General features: G+C 43.7%; 2 protein-coding genes across 6 annotated transcripts in view; one reads left to right on the forward strand and one right to left on the reverse strand.

Moving 5' to 3' along the window:
• The window catches only part of Cdca2 (cell division cycle associated 2), a 38,762-nt gene extending 20,378 nt beyond the window's left edge, over positions 1 to 18,384 (reverse strand). Inside the window, exons 1-10 of one of the 2 annotated variants that reach the window (XM_075949808.1) lie at positions 18,075 to 18,384; positions 17,807 to 17,870; positions 17,540 to 17,713; positions 17,089 to 17,240; positions 11,303 to 11,453; positions 9,533 to 9,720; positions 7,867 to 7,939; positions 3,327 to 3,535; positions 1,851 to 1,923; positions 1,097 to 1,329 (exon numbers count right to left, since the gene is read on the reverse strand). In XM_075949808.1, the coding sequence (XP_075805923.1) occupies positions 1,097 to 1,329; positions 1,851 to 1,923; positions 3,327 to 3,535; positions 7,867 to 7,939; positions 9,533 to 9,720; positions 11,303 to 11,453; positions 17,089 to 17,240; positions 17,540 to 17,713; positions 17,807 to 17,870 (1,317 nt within the window). In that variant the 5' untranslated portion in view covers positions 18,075 to 18,384. Of the gene's footprint in view, positions 1 to 1,096; positions 1,330 to 1,850; positions 1,924 to 3,326; positions 3,536 to 7,866; positions 7,943 to 9,532; positions 9,721 to 11,302; positions 11,454 to 17,088; positions 17,241 to 17,539; positions 17,714 to 17,806; positions 17,871 to 18,074 lie in introns of both variants that reach the window. The other variant, XM_075949807.1, reaches the window with a different exon arrangement.
• Positions 18,385 to 18,963: 579 nt separating this feature from the next.
• Positions 18,964 to 19,985, forward strand: part of Kctd9 (potassium channel tetramerization domain containing 9) — a 32,107-nt gene continuing 31,085 nt past the window's right edge. The window contains exon 1 of one of the 4 annotated variants that reach the window (XM_075950289.1): positions 18,964 to 19,066. Coding sequence is in view for 1 of the 4 variants with exons in the window: in XM_075950287.1 (XP_075806402.1) it covers positions 19,187 to 19,234 (48 nt within the window). In the remaining 3 variants the exon portion in view is untranslated. The other 3 variants (XM_075950287.1, XM_075950288.1, XM_075950286.1) reach the window with 3 other exon arrangements.

Here is a 19,985-nt window from a genome sequence, read left to right on the forward strand (position 1 = left end):
CATCATCTTGAATTACAATATTTTTTCAACAAAATTCACAATAAGATGGCAGAATAAAGATTTCAAATCTTTTCACATAATTCCCAGTAAGACAGCAATTATTGTTCATTCATAGATAAAAATGGCAATCTGAATTCCCTTCTCACCAGTTTGCCCACACTTTTGATATTTAATCAGAAATGCTAAATTTCACAAAATGCCTTTTCTGCATGGACTTAGATGGCCACACAGCATTCTGTCCTATTTGGAAGAGTGTGTATGTAACCAATATTGTTGTTTGTTTAAATATGTTGTAGACTTCCTTAGCAAAACTATTATTCTGTGGAGAAGTTTCAGTGACAATTTAAATTTTTTTAACATGGGTCTACTGAAACAATGTATTCCTTCACTGAAGGCTGATGCATTTCAAAGATTGCATCTGATTTATCTGAGCTACTAAAATGACAGCATGAAGTTGTTAATCCCTGCTGTCCTTGAAAACTTGTTAGGATACAGTAATGTCACTCTCTAGTTTTTGACACTAACAATTCCACTCCCCCCCCCCCGCCACCGAAATAATCTAAAAGTTTACTAAAATGTGTTTATCACTGTTTTAAAATACATTATTTTAATTCTAAGGTGGCTATTTCTTTGGTATTTTAATGCCTCTCAAACATCTGAGTATCTTTTCTTGATACAAAAAAGGTACAATCAATAGTACTTAAGTCCCATCAAAGTAGTGTCTGTAATTGGGAAAAGTCTTTTTTAAAAATGTAAAAATTGAGCCAGGCAGTGATGGTGCACGCCTTTAATTCCAGCACTTGGGAGGCAGACGCAGGCGGATCTCAGTGAGTTTCAGATTAGCCTAGTCTACAGAGCCTGTTCCAGGACAGCCAGGGCTACACAGACAAACCCTAGTCTTGAAAAATACAAAAACCAAGAGAGAGTGAAATGTGGCATGTCATTTGGTCTACCTCAATTTCAAATCACAATTTTCACATAAAAAAATGTGAGGATAACCAATAAAATGGAAGAAATCCAATTTAAAAATTTAAAAAAAAATGTGAGGCCTCATGGAAATAAAAACAAGCTTTTTTTCTATGCTTTCCCCACTTACAAGATTCTCCTCATTGTCATCAAAATTTGGCTGAAGTAACGGCTCATGAACTGGAGACTGTAGGGGACTGGCAGCATTTATGTTCCTTTGACAGACAGGTGTTCCTCCTTTACACAATGGAGTATTGGCTGGTAAAGATTCATCAAACACTTCAGGGCTTAATTCCTCTCCAAAAGTAACTCTTTTCCTCTTCTTCAGATTCAGAAAGTCTGGTGTTTTACAGTTTTCCCTACCTATAGACAATAAATGAGAATACATTAAAATTAAGCTGTTTTCTTATCTAAAACACATACACTAAAATGTTTGAATATGGTATATTTAGCTGTTATTTGTGTAAAAAGAAAACAATTTATAGAGAAAATGCAAACAGAAGAAAACCATACGTTCACCTAAAATAGTACTGATTTTAAAATAAGTTACATATAATTACTTAAAGTGTTGATAAAATTGGAATCTCTTAAGTTCTTTACTAGTTGTACCATTAAGTAAAAATTGGTAGGCAAAAGCGATGCTGAGGCCTGATCGCAGGACTTCAATCATGTCAGGGAGATGATCTTCCACTGAACCACACCCTCAGCCCAAGACCAATGATGAAGTCCAGAAAAGACACTTTTCCCTCCCCACTGCTCTCCATTCCCAGGTAATTTCAGAAGCAGGAAAGCATGAGTAGATTGTCAAAATATCTAATAAACTGCATCAAGTTCTAGAAGGAAAATGATATCCTTAGGCTTAAAAATAAATATGGATAACATACCTGCTCTTTGTTCTTTGCAACAGTTCGAAGGGTCTGGGATTAGATGAGCCCCATCATCACAAAGGTTGTATTCCTAATCGAAATAAATACCAATCAAAGGTTTTACTCCTTTCATAACATACAAAGTCATTAGAAAGAGACTGGAAAATTGTTTTATTGAGTACCTTTATTTTCTTAACTGCTTTGGCTTAAAACACCATACTGAAAATGCCCAAGAAAAATCTAGGTTTTCTTATCTTTTAATATTTATTTTTATTTTAAGTGTATGAGTGTTTTCCACGCATGTACATATGTGTACCACATGTCAGGTGTCTGTGGAGGCCAGAAGAGGCCACTGGATCCCCTGGAGCTGGCATTAGACGTTGTCAGTTGCCAAATGGGTGCCAAGAACTGGACCTGGGTCCTCTGTAAGAGGAAGTGCTTTTAACTGTTGAGTCATATCTCAGTCCTTGGCTTCTGTGTTTTAATAAACAGTATTATAGGCACAAATTAGAGAACAGAAATCCCTAAGTATGTGTTAAAAATCATCCCTTTTTGATCTAGCAAGCTAAGAAAGGTGTGAGTGGGGGAAATTTCAGTGTATTATACCAGCTGTCAGCTCAGGCAGATTTTTACAACGGTTTGAGCATGAGACCTGCGCTAAAATAATGACAGGTGAGGTAAATGATATTAAAAGGGAGCTTTGTTGTAAGCATGGGAACAGCACTTTTAATAATGTAATTTCTTGAATATCCATATTTTTGAGGATGAAATAAGAAAGAAGTTTCTATCTGTGTTTATCCAAAAGATTATAGAGGGCACACTATAAAGGAAGGGATGTCATAAATTCACAGACAGAACAAGCCTTGCAGAAGAGAGCCAGGCCTGCAGGCAGGATCAAAGTCCTGGTTAATCATCACTTACATTTCAACCTCACCTAGAACCCTTCCTAGTTTGAGGTTTTGAGTACTATCACCACCAAGATCAGTACCTGCTTTAAGAATAGTTTTCTGCCCCAAACAAGACTCCTAATCAGCACCGTCCCGAGTTAGTACTTTCTCCTGACCAGGGAAGGGGCTGTTGTGTACAACATGTATACATGCCTCCGCCCCAAGGCCGCTGACAGAACTGCCCAGTACATGCTACTGCTCTTAGGTTACTGTGCTCACAGAAACACAGCCGTCTGAAGAGGTGGTAAGCCCACATGTTTGGCATGCCTAGGTTACAGACTGAGACATTCGCCACGAACTAATTTGGCAATGCAATTAGTTATAATTTGGATAAATTTTTATACTTATACAGTCTATCAAAATTACATTCTGACTACCAACGTAATATTAATTTAAAATAGACCAATCTCAGACTAGTATTGTGACCTAAAAAGAAAAGGAAAACCAAGTGGGAACAATGCACTTCACTCAACACCAGTGAACTTCAGTTACTGGTCTGACACAAAAGGACTTGGCACTCCTTTGCCTTAGGAAGAGCAAGTTTTACCTTTATGTTCTCTGCAAACAGCCTGCTAGGCTTTTTCAACACAGACCGAAGCACAAAGGTCTTAGTGGGAGGGCTGCTGCCCCTACACACAAGAGTTCCTGGTGACCTGATGGCTGGGGCTGTGTTTGAGTTGACTTGTGGGGCAGGTGTGTCAACAGGAACAGCAACAACCGACTGTGTGCCCTCTACACAGTCAGCAACTCCAAGTCCTTCAATGAGAAAGAGAGTGGGATCATCCAAATCTGCTTTGTCAAGGCATGAGATACTCACCACACTTGCACAGACTGTAACACGATATTTAGAAACTCGGCAGCAAAGTGCTCAGGAGATGGAGGCAGGAGGATGGACAATTTAAGGCAGTCAAGGCTACACAGTGAGACCCTGTTTCACAAAACCAAGTGCTAGTGGTATAGTTCAGTGGTAGAGTGTTTACTTAGCATACACTAAATTAAATCCCGACACTCCCTGCTCAGAGAGGAAATGCCAGCGACCTCATTTGGACATGATCATAAGACAGAAGTAGCACTGGCCACACATTTTAGTATACATCTATGCAAATAAAGATAAGAGGTTTTGCTCTCCACAGAAATCTGAGTCAGAGGATGTTCTCTTTTCAAATTATTTCTGCCTTTTAAGCTCAGCTGTCTGAATCAGCAACTGTAACTCTCATGCTATCAATAGGCGGCAATAGGGCAGCAAGAGCTGCAGTCTGAGGGAATCCTGCTCCCCCAGCCATCGACTCTTCTAAAATTACCAAGGGAATTTATCTAAATTTCTGTCCCTCTAAAGACTCAGGATTCAAAGGCTGAGGTGGGATTCTGCTCCTCGGAGAGGCTGAATAGTAAGCAGATCACCCCCTCTTCTTCTCCCATCTCTCCAAAAAAGCCTTGTGTGGCTCCTGGCCTGCTCCTTAAAAACCCATCTCCCCCTGGCTCCTCCTTACCACTTCCTGTCAGTTAGTTGCTAACCCAGCCTCCCGATAGTAGGTGAATTTTATTTAACCAAACATCTTTGTATCATTAAACAAATGTTCCCCAGAGCACAAACAAAAGTAACACACCTTAAAATAATATTCTACAACAAGAGGGTGGGGAAAAAGGTCAGGAATGAGCCTTGGAGTGCTAATGTACATTTTCTTAGCATACCTTTTACTTGCAACATAAAATGAACCTAACTGGAGTAAAATCCCCAAAATAAGCCATTTTACTACTTGAGATGGAGGCATTTCAATATGTAAACAAAGTGGAAGAGGATATGACAAGTTGAGTGATTATCAGCCCAAATAGAAGCCGCCCCAATTGATGTGCAAGCTCCACACTGGCAAATGCAAGGAGTCCAGTTAAGCTGGATTTCCACTCAGTGATGTAGATGCAATCTGACCGAAAAGAAAAAACCCTGTATGACACACATACTAAGACATCATCTGTGTTACATGAAACATCTTATAACCATCTAAATCAGTGATTCCCAACCTTTCTAATGCCGTGACCCTTTAATACAGTTCCTCAGGTTGTGGTGATCCCCAACTATAAAATTATTTTCACTGCTACTTCATAACTAATTTTGCTACTGTTATGAATCGTAGTGTAAATATTTTGGAGACAGAGGTTTGCCAAAGGGGTTGAGAATCACTGATCTAAATAAAGAACAGCAGCAAGGGAAGGTAGACGTTAAAATATGATTGCTAAGGGGAGATATCATGTAAATGACTAAGTATTACTGAGTCACTTGGTATGGAGGCCACTGAGGCCATCAGAATGCCAGACTCTTAGTAGCACCACAGCAGAGGCAAAGACCTACTTGACAAGACTTTCAACCAGGAGCAAGATGCAAGCAGTGGGGAAGGCAAGGGAGACAGCAGGTACAATATACAGTCTTCTCTAAAATAAATAAAAAAAATTAAATTTATGTTTGCTTCTGTATGTGTGTAAGAGCACTAATGTGCAGATACCTGTGGAGCCCAGAAGTGCAGATCACCCAAAGCTCAAGTTACAGGCAGTTGTGAACCACCTAATATGGGTGTGAGGAACCACTGTGAGCCTCTCAAGATGAGCAGGTGCTCATTATGGTGGAACCATTTCAGCCCACCTGACTGGGTAGGTTCATCAAATAATCAGCACGAAACACTAGACTATATTAACAAAGCTCCATTGCTCACAGTATCCCCTTTCCCTGCTCATCTAAGATATTCCCACTTCAGATGGACTGCAGAGTGTGGTAACACCATCTGTCCTCGTACCTTATCTATGCAGGCAGAAATCCACCCATCTACCTTAGAATGAAAATTAAAAGGCGGAGCAGATATTCACTACAAAGGGTGAAAAGTTCATTTGGAAGCTGAAGGAAAGCTCCAAGGGAAACTGAGATGGTTAAGATTATAAACAAACCAAACAAAAGATAAGATACAAATGGACCAAAAAGGGGGGCATATGCTCAGTAAATATAAAAACTACTTTCTCTTAAATTACACGAAGCATTTGATCCTTAAAAGCAAAAATGGTAACATGCATGGAGTCACAGGCAAGCAAATGTGTATGTCATTGACTGTGCCAAGGGTAAAAATGACACGGAAAGGAAGAGAGGACATCAAGCCACAGGGGGAGTAAACTGTTGTGTTTTATGATGCATGTTAGAACCCAGAGCAAGAGAACAAGACAGAACGAGTACAGCTTAAAAAATAGTAAACAGAAATCTTTAATAAATAAATAAATTTATATATATATATATATATATATATATATATATATATATATATATATATGATAGTAAACACTAATAAATTAAAACAGAATTCTACTTCCTCTGCCCAACACAGGGCTTTTCTATGTAGCCCTGGCTGTTCCGGAACTCACTTTGTAGACTAGGCTGGCTCCGAACTCATAGAGATCCACCTGCTTCTGCCTCCCGAGTGCTGAGATTAAAGTAAAGGCAAGTGCCACCACTGCTTGGCTTAAAACAGAATTCTTTAAAAAAAAAACAATCAAAACAAAAGGTGGCATATGGCAAAATAGATGTAAATCAAGCCATATCAATAGTTACTTGAAACCTTAATGGGCTAAAGTAGGGTGATCCCTACACCAGTTGTCACAATACTTGAAGGTAAAGGCAGGAACATTAGGAGTTCAAGGTTATCACATCCTATACAGTGAGTGAGCTGGAAGCCAATCTGGGCTATACAAAGCTATGCCTCAAAAACAAAACAAACAACAGGCAGATTATTTTATAGCGTATTTCTAACAAAATATATCTGCTAGTAGTCATAGGCCCTTGATTTTTTTTTTGTGCTATTCATTTTTCTCTGATCCTTTCCCTTTCTCCCCTCTCCCCTTCTATTGTCTCCTGTGGCACCCACACACCCAATTTACTCAGGAGATCTTATCTTCTTATCTTTCCTATGTAGATCCATGTATGTCTCTCCTAGGGTACTCTTTGTTGTCTAGGTTCTCTGGGGTTGTGGACTGCCGAATGTTTTTTCTTTGTTTTATGTCTAACAGTCACTTGTGCGTGAGTACCTATTTGTTTTTCTGGATCTGGGTTACCTCACTCAATATGGTGTTTTCTAGATCCTGGAACAACCTACATGTCCCTCAACTGAAGAATGGCTAAAGAAAATGTGGTAGAGTATGACTCAGTGGTAAAAAATAATGACATCTTGAAAATTGCAGGCAAATGGATGGACATAGGCCTTTATTATATCCCTCCTGTTCCCCCTCCACTAAAACAGGATCTTGCTGTTTCAGAAGCCGGCCTAGAACTCCTAATTCTGCTTCAGCATCATGAGAGCAGGGATGACAGGCATGCACCACCATGCATTGCTGGCCCTATCCTTATACTTTTTTATTATAGTAATATATATTATTATTATCATACTACTAGCTCACCAGTTTGGAAGTGCATTACTAACTTTACTTTAAAAGTTCAAAACTAATTTACTGGTTTATCGTGCATGTGTATGATGTAAGTGTACGGAGGTGGGCGTGTGGCATGGAGGGCATGTGGAGGTCAGAAGAGTTTGTGTGAGTTCTTTCCTACCACGTAGGCTCTAGGGATTGAACTCAGGTTGCTAGGCTGGCAGTAGGCACCTCTTCCTTCCTTCCTTCCTTCCTTCCTTCCTTTCTTCCTTCCTTCCTTCCTTCCTTTCTTTTTTTGGTTTTTCGAAACAGGGTTTTTCTGTAGCTTTGGAGCCTGTCCTGGAACTAGCTCTTGTAGACCAGGCTGGCCTCGAACTCACAGAGATCCGCCTGCCTCTGCCTCCCGAGTGCTGGGATTAAAGGCGTGCGCCATCACCGCCCGGCTAGGCACCTTTTTCTAAACCATCTAGTCTAGTCCACCTCAATTCTTTGTGATAACAGGAAAAAAAATAAAAAACAAAACAAAACAAAAAAACAAAACACAGTCATAGCACAATGATCCCCAAACATTCTGCCAACAACCCATAGAAAACAATAATTGCTTTCACTCATTTCAGCTTATGGACACACATCACAAATGTCTATGAATGGGACAGTGCATGCTTGCACTAAGGAAATTATATACTTACCAGGTGAAGTCTCCAGCAGCTCTGGGAGGGGAGCAACTACACATCCAGGCTGGGCTGGACCAATGTCGGAAGACTTCTGGGAGAAAAGATGAAAGGATAAACAAAAATCACATGTTATTACTAACTGTACTGCTGCTAACCTTTATGGAGATTTCAATAACCACTGGGGTGACTGAAAATCTCTTGTTCAGTTGGTCTCAAGCCAGCAAGGACAAAGAACAGTGGGCACTAACCCCAGAATATTCCACAAAATGATTTTCAACCCTGAAGAAAAGTTTATGAGGTTCATTTTTGTTGCCTACTGAAGCCTAGATAGCTGTGCTACCTGCTAGCCTCTAGAGAGGAAATTCTCAAAGGCATACCACATTAATTCAGAAATCATTTCTCCTTCGTGATTTATGTGAATGAGTCAAAGTCTGGAAAGAAACAACTACTATTGCTTCTGTCAAATGATCATTTTCTATTACCTTAAATGAAGCAGAGGAAACTAGGAATATAAGCCAGTCTGCAATGTAAGTGGTTCTATTACAGGGACTGTAGAAGTGGTTTGGGATCATTGTGCTATGACTTCCTGTTATCACAAAGAATTAGGGTGAGCTAGATAGATGGCTTTGAGAAGGTGCCTACTTCCAACCTAACAACCTGGGTTCAATTTCTAGAAGCTACATGGTAGAAGGGAAGAACACACACACAAACTCTCCCCTGACCTCCACATACACTACATAAAACTAAGGAGTCTCTAGTGACTTGCAATCACGTTACTAGGTCAGACATAAACTGGATCTAAGTTGCAGAGGTGGTACAGACTGTTTCATCTGTTGGGTTCAGCAGGCAAATACTTGTTCTGCAAGCAGAATGACCAAGTTCAGTCCCCAGAACTCAAGGTGGAAAGAACCAACTCCTGAGAGTTGACCTCTGATCTCTATTACATGCACCCATACCCTTTCTTCATACCCCCAAACAATAAAATTTAAAACTAGCTGCAGCTGTGAGGGTGTCAGGCACCTCCACTCAGGAATGAGAGAAAACCCTGTCACAGAATGAAGACACAGAGAAGAAAGGGTCATGTGACTGGTTTTGTATCCTCAGTGCACAAGTTACCAAACCCATTAGTATTCATGATCCTACTTTTGTAAAATTCAGGTAGGATTTTGTTTTTCCAGAACCTTGACAACATTAGGCTGTCACAATCCATAAGAATTCCTAAAGCTACTTGAAACAAGCAGAGAAGCAAAGATGAATTTTAAGAACAGTCTGCTTCCCAGGCAGTCTTAGGACAGACTAGGTGAACAGACCTGGACAGGTGCTCCCCATCTCAGTAACAGCTATATTCCAGTTGATATCTGAACAACCTGCTCAGGGACCTGTGCTCCTGGCTGAACACAGAGCCATCTCGGGCCCAGTTGAGATCTACAGTCAAACCATCACTGTGGAGAACAGCCCATGCAGAAGACCCTCGGGCTTTATCTTCTCATAAAAGCAGTCAAAAACAGCCAATCTTCCCAAACAACTTCTAAACCAAGAGACAACAAAAGTCACACAATTTTACACACACACACACACACACACTTTTAAGAACCAGCAACTCTTATCTCGGGCCCTGACAGTCTTCAAACTGCTTGTGCAGAAAACCACTGGTCTGTCTCTGGGTGGAAAGCATAATCACCTCAGCCAGATCTGCAGAGGTGTCCACAGCACAGGTTTGGTTATTGATCACCTGCATGGGCACCACTTTCTCTTTGGCGCTGCTGAGGTGGTGATCAGGGCTGTTCTGGGAGGATATTCTCCGCCGTTTTGAAGATGAGTTTACAGGGAATCCAGAGTGCTGGTATTCAACAAGACCTTCTTTTTTGGCTATATGCACAAAACAAAAATAGAAATAAAATGACACGGGGATAAATATTTTCTTTTGCATTTATCATTTTAAAATACCATTCATTATAACATCATAATGCCAATTTAGTGTCTCTATGTAAATTCTCAAAACAAAAATCTGCTAACCCCTTTCACTTAAAAAGGGAAACTGAAGGCAGGTGTGTGTATGCACACGTAGTGCCAGCTAACACAAGGGAGGGGAAGAGTAGAGACCAGAAAGCTCAAGGCCAGCCTGGTCTAAAGCAAACGCGAGACCAGCCAGGGCTGCGAGGAAAGCAGTGCAGTTCTCACCTGTCCATCTTTATCTCATTGCTCAGTGCAGCCCTTGGGTGATTGAGCTTTCACAGGTGCCATCAGAACCAATTTCTTCAGCTTTCCAACTTGGACTGATAACCAGTATCTCTCCTCCAAGAACCCTCTAGCGCTTCAGCTGCACATTGGGACTACAAACACCCAGCCTTAAGGACAGAACAGCTACCAGGTTCTCAACTGCTCCAGGGTGCAGCCAGCACTGCTATATTATCCAGCCCGTAGTAGGCAAGCCAATGAAACAAATCTCTGTGGTAATAGACACTCATTCTGTTGGTTTTATTTCTCTAGAGAACCCTAAGATACTACATTTGCTGCATATGGCCTGCAAACGACATGCTGGCAAAACCAGAAAGATAGTTATGTTCTAATTTGATTGTACTTGATTTTTGTGTATAGGGAAAATAAAACAAAAAAGAAAGCAGACAACTGCAATGTGTTCATTTATTTCTATGTACAAATTATTATGACATTATAATAATGAAGTAAAAAAATTGAAACCTAGACAACAAATAATAGGTAAATTACAAACTACAAATTCGGACATCTGAACGGATACTGAACCATGGAATAGACGGAATCTGTGAGGTAATTAGAGTGTCAAGTCCTAGAAGAACAGGACTGCAGGAAAGCCAGTATTTTGTCAAGCTCTGGTGTTTAAAGCTTGGTGACTGAAGAAGCCAGAACTGACTAAAAAATACTAAATGAAATATATGGACACAGCGAAGAATACAGATTAGTAACACAATGATTAGACTGGACAAATCTGTGGTAACATCAGGGCTGGGTATTTGCCATTCATACATGTTTTTGCAAAGTTTAACACGACGTCTATAAAAATCAATACAAATCTAAATTTGCTGCAGGCCCTATTTGAAGCCTGACACGGCTAGTTGACACTGGCCTTTTACAATCCAGAACAAGTGTAACTATGGAAATAAAGGTCTAGGTCTTCACTAGAAACCATGGGACCTAGGTGGGACTCGGCTGTAAAGCACTTGTATAATACATTCGAGGCCCTGAGCATGATCCTTAGCATCACCAAAATAGAGCAGATAAAACTAAAACAAAACTCTGAAACCAAAAATCTAGGTTTGTGTAAATACTGCAGATTTTAGCTATGAGTCTCCATTTACAGAAACGACTATGCTCTGAAAAAAATTACTTTCACCTTGTGGAAAGAAATCTTTACTTATCATAGAAGATTATCTTTATACACAAATGTCCACCTTGGTGAACCCATTTTACTCACTCAAATATGATGTGTGAGACTCTCCATCTGCCTTTGAGACTGCAAGACCACTGGCCATCCTCTCAGTTTCTTGTACGGAGTGAAAAGCCGACTGGAAAGCAGCCATTCGCTCTTTTAAAGTCCTGGCATGTCGAGAGTGTCCTGGGGTACCCTGTGAAATGTATAAAGTACAAAAGCATTATAAATCTAACAGCTTCTTAGCTAGGAGTACTTCTTTTTTTTTTTTTTTTTTTTTGGTTTTTCGAGACAGGGTTTCTCTGTGGTTTTGGAGCCTGTCCTGGAACTAGCTCTGTAGACCAGGCTGGTCTTGAACTCACAGAGATCCGCCTGCCTCTGCCCCCTGAGTGCTGGGATTTTAGCTAGGAGTACTACCAATGACTCCAAAACAAAGCCCATGAAGGCTTATAAAGACAAGTTAGTAAGACAAAGTTTCCTTTCCTCAGAATTACACATTTTCTGTCTGAATATTTAGTGTGCCACGGCCACCTTAGTGCTCATCTGTTCCTGTTTTCTAAAATCTGAGCAAAGAATAGCTAAGTGGTTACCCACAGATGTATACCCAATATGCTGGCAGCTACAAAGCCAGGCTAACAGAAACTTAAAATGGATAGATGTTGTTATAGAGGCTACAGACCAAATGCATCCCTACATTTGGAGGGTGGGGGGAATAAATCACTCTGAAAAGGATTCTAACGGGCTTAAGAACAACCTTGACAGCCACCATTGAGACAATGTCAACAAAGCAGTATGAAAGGGAACAAGAAAGCAACTCTGGAGAGCAAGGGAGAGAAAGGGAGCCCATCTGGAATACTGACAAAAGCGGCACAGAGAGCATCCACCCAAGTTAATATCTTAGCACTGTGCCCAGCACACAGATGACCTCCATCTGGGGAGACCGGCACAAGGCAAGGATGACCCCTTCTAGTTCCAGCATGTACCACTCCTGCCTCCTCCTGGCTAACTCCTTAACGTCATCCGTCCTTAGGGCTGAAAGTCAGCCATTTACTTCAGACACAAACACAGATGCACAAGGCCAGGAGCACATAGAAACCCTGCCCATGAGGTTCTACACAAAGACAAAACTGAATTTATACTACTAAAATCCAACCTGCTGATCAACACTTTATCAAGGCTGCTTTTTTTTTTATCCTGAGCCACTAACATTTCTTTTAATGAGTAATCTGTGGTAATTTTAACACTCTAACCAATGGGCAAAAGGAAAAGGGGGAAAGAAAAGCTACCTGCTTTTACGATATTATAAGGAGAAAAAGATGTTAAAATCCTGAAGCCATGTTTGATGATCTGCTCTTAAATTTGCATAGTTAAGCACAGTCCTATGACAAACTGCCTACTACATAATAGTGGAACATTTTAAACTGAAATGTACCTGATGATGTAAACCTTTATGACATAAATGGCACGTAATATTGCCAACAGGCCTGTGGGCAACTCATCTAATAATTTAAGATTATCTTAAAGGCATACAAATTATCTGGAATGCACATTTCTGTGAGCTCATTTGAATGTGTCAGGAGCTCAGAGCACTTGGGAATGCTTAAACTACGTTTCCCTAATTAAACCTGTTTCCTGATAGAACAATGTTTATGAACAAAGTATGAAAACTTTTGTCATGCTGTTGTCTCATGAGTTGTGTTGGTGTCAGTAAGTCAAGTACAGAAACTATTCCAGGTGCTCAAGTTCTTGGGGTAGGGTGTGTGGGTGGAGATGGGTCCAGGTGGAAGTGGAGTGATATCCCAGAGCAAGGTTTAAGAACATACTAAGATGCTATAGAGAAAGCACCAATGTGGCTGAGCCAAGAAATATGCTGCTTTGGCTACTGAGGAAAGAAAGATCTGAAGTGGCACTTGGATTGAAACCACAATGAGAAGGGAACAAGGCGTACAGAAAAAACAAGAGTAGAAGTCCTCGGGAGCAATCAGAAGAGAGCAAGCCTGTGTGCCCAGTAACTGGAGGAAGGCAGGGATGAGGCCACAAGTGGACAGGGCTCAGGCCAGTGGAACAAAGAGACTTCAAAAAAGTAGATTGGTCTCAAATAGGAAACATGGGAAGCTTAAAGCAGCGGCAATAAGTGATTCATTCTAAAATACCTCTTTGATCTGTGCAATAGTGGGTGGACTGAGGAAAAGGAAAGGAGGAGACCAGTCGAAGACCTGAGCAGGAAGGATATGAAGAAATCTCAGATAGGCCTCTGAAATGCAGCCTAAAGGACTTTGATGGGCACGTGAGGCGGAAAAGGCCAAGGATGACTAAGAGGTATTTGGCCTGGATAAGGTGCTAAGAAATACAAATCTACTGTTCAGCTTTAGCTAGTATGATGGCTACTCCTGATAGTCAACTTGCCAGGATTAGAACCACAGAGGAGACAAACCTCTGCGGGTAGGTGAGGGCATTTCCAGAGCGGAGGAAGGCCTGATTTGAATGTGGTTTATACCATCCCATGTGCAGGGGCCCCAGACTAAAGGAAGAGAGAGGGAGTGGGAGAAGAAATAAAAGTCCCGCCGCATTGAACATGGAGGCAGTGTGTTTGTCACTATTTCCTGATTGTGGATACAATGTGATCTCAAACTCCCTCCACCATGCCATTTCCACCATGTAGAATTGTACTCTACAACTGTGAACCAGAATAAACTTATTTCTTAAGCAGCTTCTCTCATTTGTTTTGTGACAGCAATGGGACAATAACTAATTAGGCTGGGGCATGCTTGGAACACTTCACTCAACACTCAGTGACGTCACAGGCAGCTGGTATCTAGGTCTGGAACTTTAAGGTTCTCAGCTGAGGACATTTCAGAGTCACCAGCACATAGATGATGCTCAGAGCAAACAAACACCGAGATCTAGGCACACCAGCATTTGTGAGGGAAAAACTGCAAATCTAACAGAAATAACCCCAGTGTCATAAGAAGAAAACTGGGCAGGTGTGTAGTCCTCTAACCCAAATGAGAAGTGTCTCAATGTATTAAACACAGCCAAAGCCACTGAAAGTCTGAGAAGTTAAAAGTGGCTGGCAACAGCAAGAGGATGGCAGGGAGCAGGGCATAGTAGCATGTGCTATAATCACAGCAACTGGGAATCTGAGGCAGGAAGACTGAGCTCCAAACAAGCCTGAAGCATGTTGAGATGTCTTGGTGTCCCACCAAAGGAAAGGATGGCAAGGAGGAAAATGGCGTGAGTCAAACAGAAGAGGTAGAAGTAGTTTGCCAGAGGTGGGACAGAAAAGGAATGTGGTGCTTTAAGTAAGAAATGTTCCCCCCATAGGCATGGCGTTTGAACTTGGTCCCCAGTCGGGGTCACTGTTTGGGAAGTAACCTTTCAGATACACAGTCTGGCAGGAAGAAGTACATGAGAGGAAGCAGCTTTCTTGAGAGCTTACAGCCTTGCCTGGGTTCAAGTTTGCCTCCTCTCACTGAGCAGTGGTGGTGCACGCCTTTAATCCCAGCACTCAGGAAGCAGAGGCAGGTGGATCTCTGTGAGTATGAGTCCAGTCTGGTCTACAGAACGAGTTTCAGGGACAGTCAGGGAAACAGACCCCGTCTTGAAAAATAAACCAAGAAAAAAGTTATGATTTCTCAGCTGCCACGCCTCCCCTACTAAGCAGCTTTGCTCATGGTATTTTATCACTACAATGAAAAGTAGCTAATACATAGAACAAGAACACAGTGACCTGGTGACCCTGAGGAAAGGAGGGTAAGCTAACTGCAAAAGAGAACCCAGCTCACACTAACACACAGGACCATAATAATGCAATCACGTGAAGGCTGACATAACCAAGAGCTACAGGGAAACTGGAGAGAATGGGCAGCATATAAAGAAAGAGGGCTAATTCTTCACTGTCCACACTGGCAAGTGAAACAACAGAATATTTATTAAGATATTTGGGGATGGGGCTGGAGATGGCTAAGCACTGGCTGCCCTTATAGAGGACTTCGGTTCAGTTCCTAGCACTCACATGGCCGAGTTCACAATCCTGCAAGTCCAGTCCAGGTGACCTGATGCCCTTTTCTGACCTTTGCTGGTACTGAACACATATGATGCACATATATTCATTTTATTTTTCAAATAAAATCTTTAAATAGATCCAGGAGCTGGTTCAGTGAGCAAAGAGCTTGCCATACAAGCATGAGGACCTGAGTTCAGATCATCCAAACCCATGTAAAGCTAGGTATGATGGCGCAGGTCTGTAACCCCAATGTCGGGGGGGGGGGGGGGGGCGAGAGGGCGGTGTTACACCGATAGGCATATCCCAGAGACCTGCTCACTAGCCTGTGTAGCCAAATTGGAAGGCTTCAGGTTCAGTAAAGGGACTAACTCAAAAAACAAGGTGGAGGGCAGAAGAGGACAAAATCTGATGTCCTCTGGGCCATACAAATACACTGAGACCCACATACACACACCGAGTATTATTGGCCTGTCTTGCAGTGTGGGGCACCCCTTACCTACAAGAGGTTTTAACATTATGCAGTGATCATTTGGAAAAATACTCGTTTTGTTATTCATTTTCCAAAAAGTGATCTATTTTAAAAAGGCAACATCAAAGTATTTTCTGTTATACCCACTTATCAGTCAGGAAGTTGTCAAGTGCAGTCATGGGTACATGCTTTCTAAAGCCTTCATTTCCTTTTAAGAATGCAACCCTTCTTACAGGTAAAATGGATTTCAGCTTCCGTGGTAGAGTCACTGTCTATTATGACATTTACAAGCCTGACAAACCACAATTTTTCTATCAGTTCATCCATCAAGTAAAAATAATGTTATGTGAAAACACACACACACACACACACACACACACACACACACACACACAGAGCCAGGTGAGCCCACACAACTCAATCATAGACATTTCTAGAAACTTCTGAAGTGCTTGATGCAGACTTCCACTTCAATGCATATAATATTTAAGGAATGGTATGTAGTGAAGCTTATCATGATTAATGCTTCAACGATATTTAATGAAACTAGTATGATTTCTGTGAACACCCAGCAAGTACTAATACGATGAAAATGTGATGTCATCACCATGGCCCATAGTCCCACTCATCGCTAGTTTTGCTTCATAAGTATAAATATCAACATATCAGGGGGAAGGTAAATAACATTTAGTAAAATAAGAAAAACTGAGTTTATGGATCTTCCAAAAGGAACTGAGGAAAACCCCAAGGTTCTGTTTTATTACATGAGCAAGAAATTGTCTTGTGCACAGACCACGCTGCAAAGCAGAAGAACAAAGTAGAAATAAGAGAAGTGTAAGAAATAACTCCAGAGTAAGAAGGCCAGCATCACACTGGTCGCCCCTCGCAGAGGGCCAAGTGGGGGCCTATATCTTTCATAACAAGCCTTCAACTATTTGACTGCTTAGGGCATGCATTAATTTGATAAAATCTGAAAAACACATTATGCTAAAAACACCAGAAGATAAGCCATTTATTCCTTTTTCTCCTTCTCTGCCCAACCAACAGTTATGAAAACACTAGAAATCCAGAGACGTTAAAGAAAGAAAAACACTGGAGGAGGAGGAGAGCTTTCCTCAGTCTATGAAAATTTTACAAAACAGAAAGCCCCCACCCCCGAATCAAAGATCCCTAAATCTTACCCGAGCCATGCTGGGTATCAGCAATGTATGTTACCTCACAGTGCCTGCAAGACACAGGAAGCAGCCCCCTCCCCAACTACCCCCCAGACCCAAACAGAGAAGAGCAAAGCAGAGCCTGGGAATAGAGTGAAACATGCCCTTCACAAAATTCCTGAGCGCAGGGGAGGAGATGTACCTGAAAGGGGGAATTGAGTGCCAATGGGGATCTTGTCGCATTCTTTAGGCTCCGCTGCTGAGCAATGAAACGAATCAGGCAATTTGTTTCTGGAGAGCCCCGGACACCGACTGCAGAGCGTCGCCTGGCTTTCTGAAGGGAAGATGACTTTCCTGCAATGAAACGCCCGGAACGAAACACGGCGATGATCACTAACTGTGTCCTATGCTGGTGATCGACCACTAGGAGTGGAAAATAGCAAATACATGCTCCGGGAAACTACAGAATTACTGGCAAAGTAGCTCATGTCGGGAGCCCGAAGATCCCTTTGGTCCCTGCTGTATAGGGGTGAGCTGTGATGGGCACAGAAGTCTCCCCAAACAAGCCAGTCTGCAGGGTCAGTATAAATAGAGACAGCAGGAAAGTCAGTCAGTACAGACATGGGAAAATGTAATACCAGAACTTGTCTTACCTGAAGGGGTCTTGACAAAGCTTTCAGGGGTGATTCCCAACTGCTCTACGGTGACGGTGGAGAAGTCCAAAGGTGACTTAACGGTTGCGGGGGTGCAAAGATTAGGAGCCGCGTCTTCTACACGCTTCTGAGGGGTCACAAGCTTCCCGGTTCCCAGGATAAAAGAGGCATTTTCTGAAAACGGACAACACGTTGCAAGGCTAAGCGACACAAGGCCAACAACACCCAGACCTTTCATCGAAGGAGGGCAGAAGGTCACCGACATACCGGAATTATTCACGACACACTCTTTGAGTTCAGCGAGCTGCTTGTCGTGTGAACTCGTATCCATCTGGAAATGAGGGAGCGAAAGACAAACAAGAACAAAAAATGAAAAATAATCCCACAAGTCAAGAAGAATGCGACGGAATTCTAGCGGAATCTGTCCTAGGGGAACATGTGGGGAAAGAATTCGGGGCGTTCTGGTTAAAGAGAATGATACTCAGTAAAACGAGGCAGACCATTACTGACCAGCCCGACCCGACAACAGACCTACCTCTCCCGCCCGAGGTCCGCGCGTCCCCTCAGACGACAAAGACAACGAGCGTCGCACAGGCTCCGCTACAGAAGGACAGGGAAGGGAGCCGGGTTGGCCTCCTGCAGGCGGCCACACACCCGGACACACGACGTCCAGGCGAAGCTTCGCTACCCGCCCGCAAATTCAAACTGCGGCCACGCCCCCCGCGGAGGGATCTCTCCGGCCCCGGACCCACGTGCGAGTGCGCGTCCCGCTCCCTCCGGCTCTCACCGCCGCGCTCTCGGACGCCGCAGGGCGACCTTCGTGTCTCTCGGGAGAACCACGGCCAGCCCTGACCGGTCCCTTACCGAGACACACCTGCGGCCATACGGTGTCCCGGGGATTCTACCTAGGAGTTCCGCGGAGCGACACGTCAGTTATTCGAAACCTGTCCCTAACCTTTAGATTGGCTGCTGCAAACTTCGAAAATGAATCATTCCACCAATCGTGCCATAGCCGCAGGATGGCTAGTTTACCCCATTAGCCAATCCCGACCCCAGCCGTTACCTTGGTGGGTGGGATAGTAGGCGGGGTTAAAGCAGAGCAAGGCGCTGACTGGTGTATAGGACTGCAGCGTCCCGCCTCTTCCTTAGACTCCGTCTCTTTATGCAAATGAGCGCTCCCGACACTCCAGCGTGCGCCTGCTCAGTAACGCTTAGAGCCACCCTTTGGCCAGCAGGTTCTGCTCTGATTCGCTGATCCTCCTTTCCGTCAACCAGGCTTCAGCCTCTCTTTCCTCCCTCCGCCGCCTGGCGTTAGTCTGAGCCCACCCCTCCGCGGAACGCTGATTGGCTGATTGCTGGCCGGCTCTGAGCGTTGATTGGCCTTGCTCAGCGTCCGTCTTGGCGCGGTTGGGGGAAGGGCCGCTAGCAGGCTAAGGAGCCTAGGGGCGGGGTGGGAAGGAGGATCGGCCAACCCCGGGGTGTGGGGCTGAGAGTGCGTGCGTGAGGAGTGTGGGACCGACCAGGAAGGTGGCGAAGGGCGGAGAGTCCGGGTGGGAGGCGGGAGGGGTCTCGCGGGCGCGGAGCGCTGCGGGTGGCGGGCCGGGGGCGAGGGTGGCGGCTCCCTTGGGACCCTGCGCGGGCGGCGCGATGCGGCGGGTCACGCTGTTCTTAAATGGCACCCCAAGGAACGGCAAGGTAAGCGGCGACGGGGGCGCTACCCAGGGACCCCTTCAGCTCCCGACAGTTCCCGGCAGCTCGGTCACCGGAGCTCCGAGGCGCCGCTGTCACCTGAGCGGCGGGCCGAGGTCCCCGTCCACCTTCCTGCGGCACCGTCCTGCCCTTACCGGTGCTGAGTAATGCTCAACCCCGGGAGGAGGCAGAGATCACCGTGGCGGGTGACCTGGCCAGGTCGGGGGATGGAAACTCCGGGGGACAGTTGAGTGACACCCTCAGGATGGGGACTGGTCTGGAATGCTTCCCTCCTCTTTTATGGTGCCCGGGCCCCCCTGCCTTGCCACCGTGCAAAACTTTTGGGCACGTTTTATTGTGTCGCCTTGCTTTGGTCACTTCAAGGACGGTGACAGCAGACCAGAATGACTTGATTTGACAGTAGCCTTAGCTGCGTTTAGGCCTCCGTGGAGGGCGTGGTGCTAAATATTTTTCCGATGTTGCAGCAGCCTCTTGCCCCACCCTTGAAAGTTATTCTTTGGAAAATGTTGGCTGTTTCTGGCGGGCTAGTCATGTGTGGTTAAATGACTGCCCGACTCATAAGTCAGCCCGTTTAAAGTCTCAGAAGTAAAGAAGCCTTTTAAAGTTTCAGTTGAAGGTACATTGGTCCCCCCACTCTATTAATGGCCAGAGTACTCTTAATGCCTGCACATAGACATAGCAAAACTATTCAGAAGCATTAAGCGTGAGGAGGGTGCTTTTGAACTCCTCTGCAGTT

The sequence above is a fragment of the Microtus pennsylvanicus genome, chromosome 15 (assembly GCF_037038515.1).
Source record: "Microtus pennsylvanicus isolate mMicPen1 chromosome 15, mMicPen1.hap1, whole genome shotgun sequence".
Taxonomy (NCBI): domain Eukaryota; kingdom Metazoa; phylum Chordata; class Mammalia; order Rodentia; family Cricetidae; genus Microtus; species Microtus pennsylvanicus.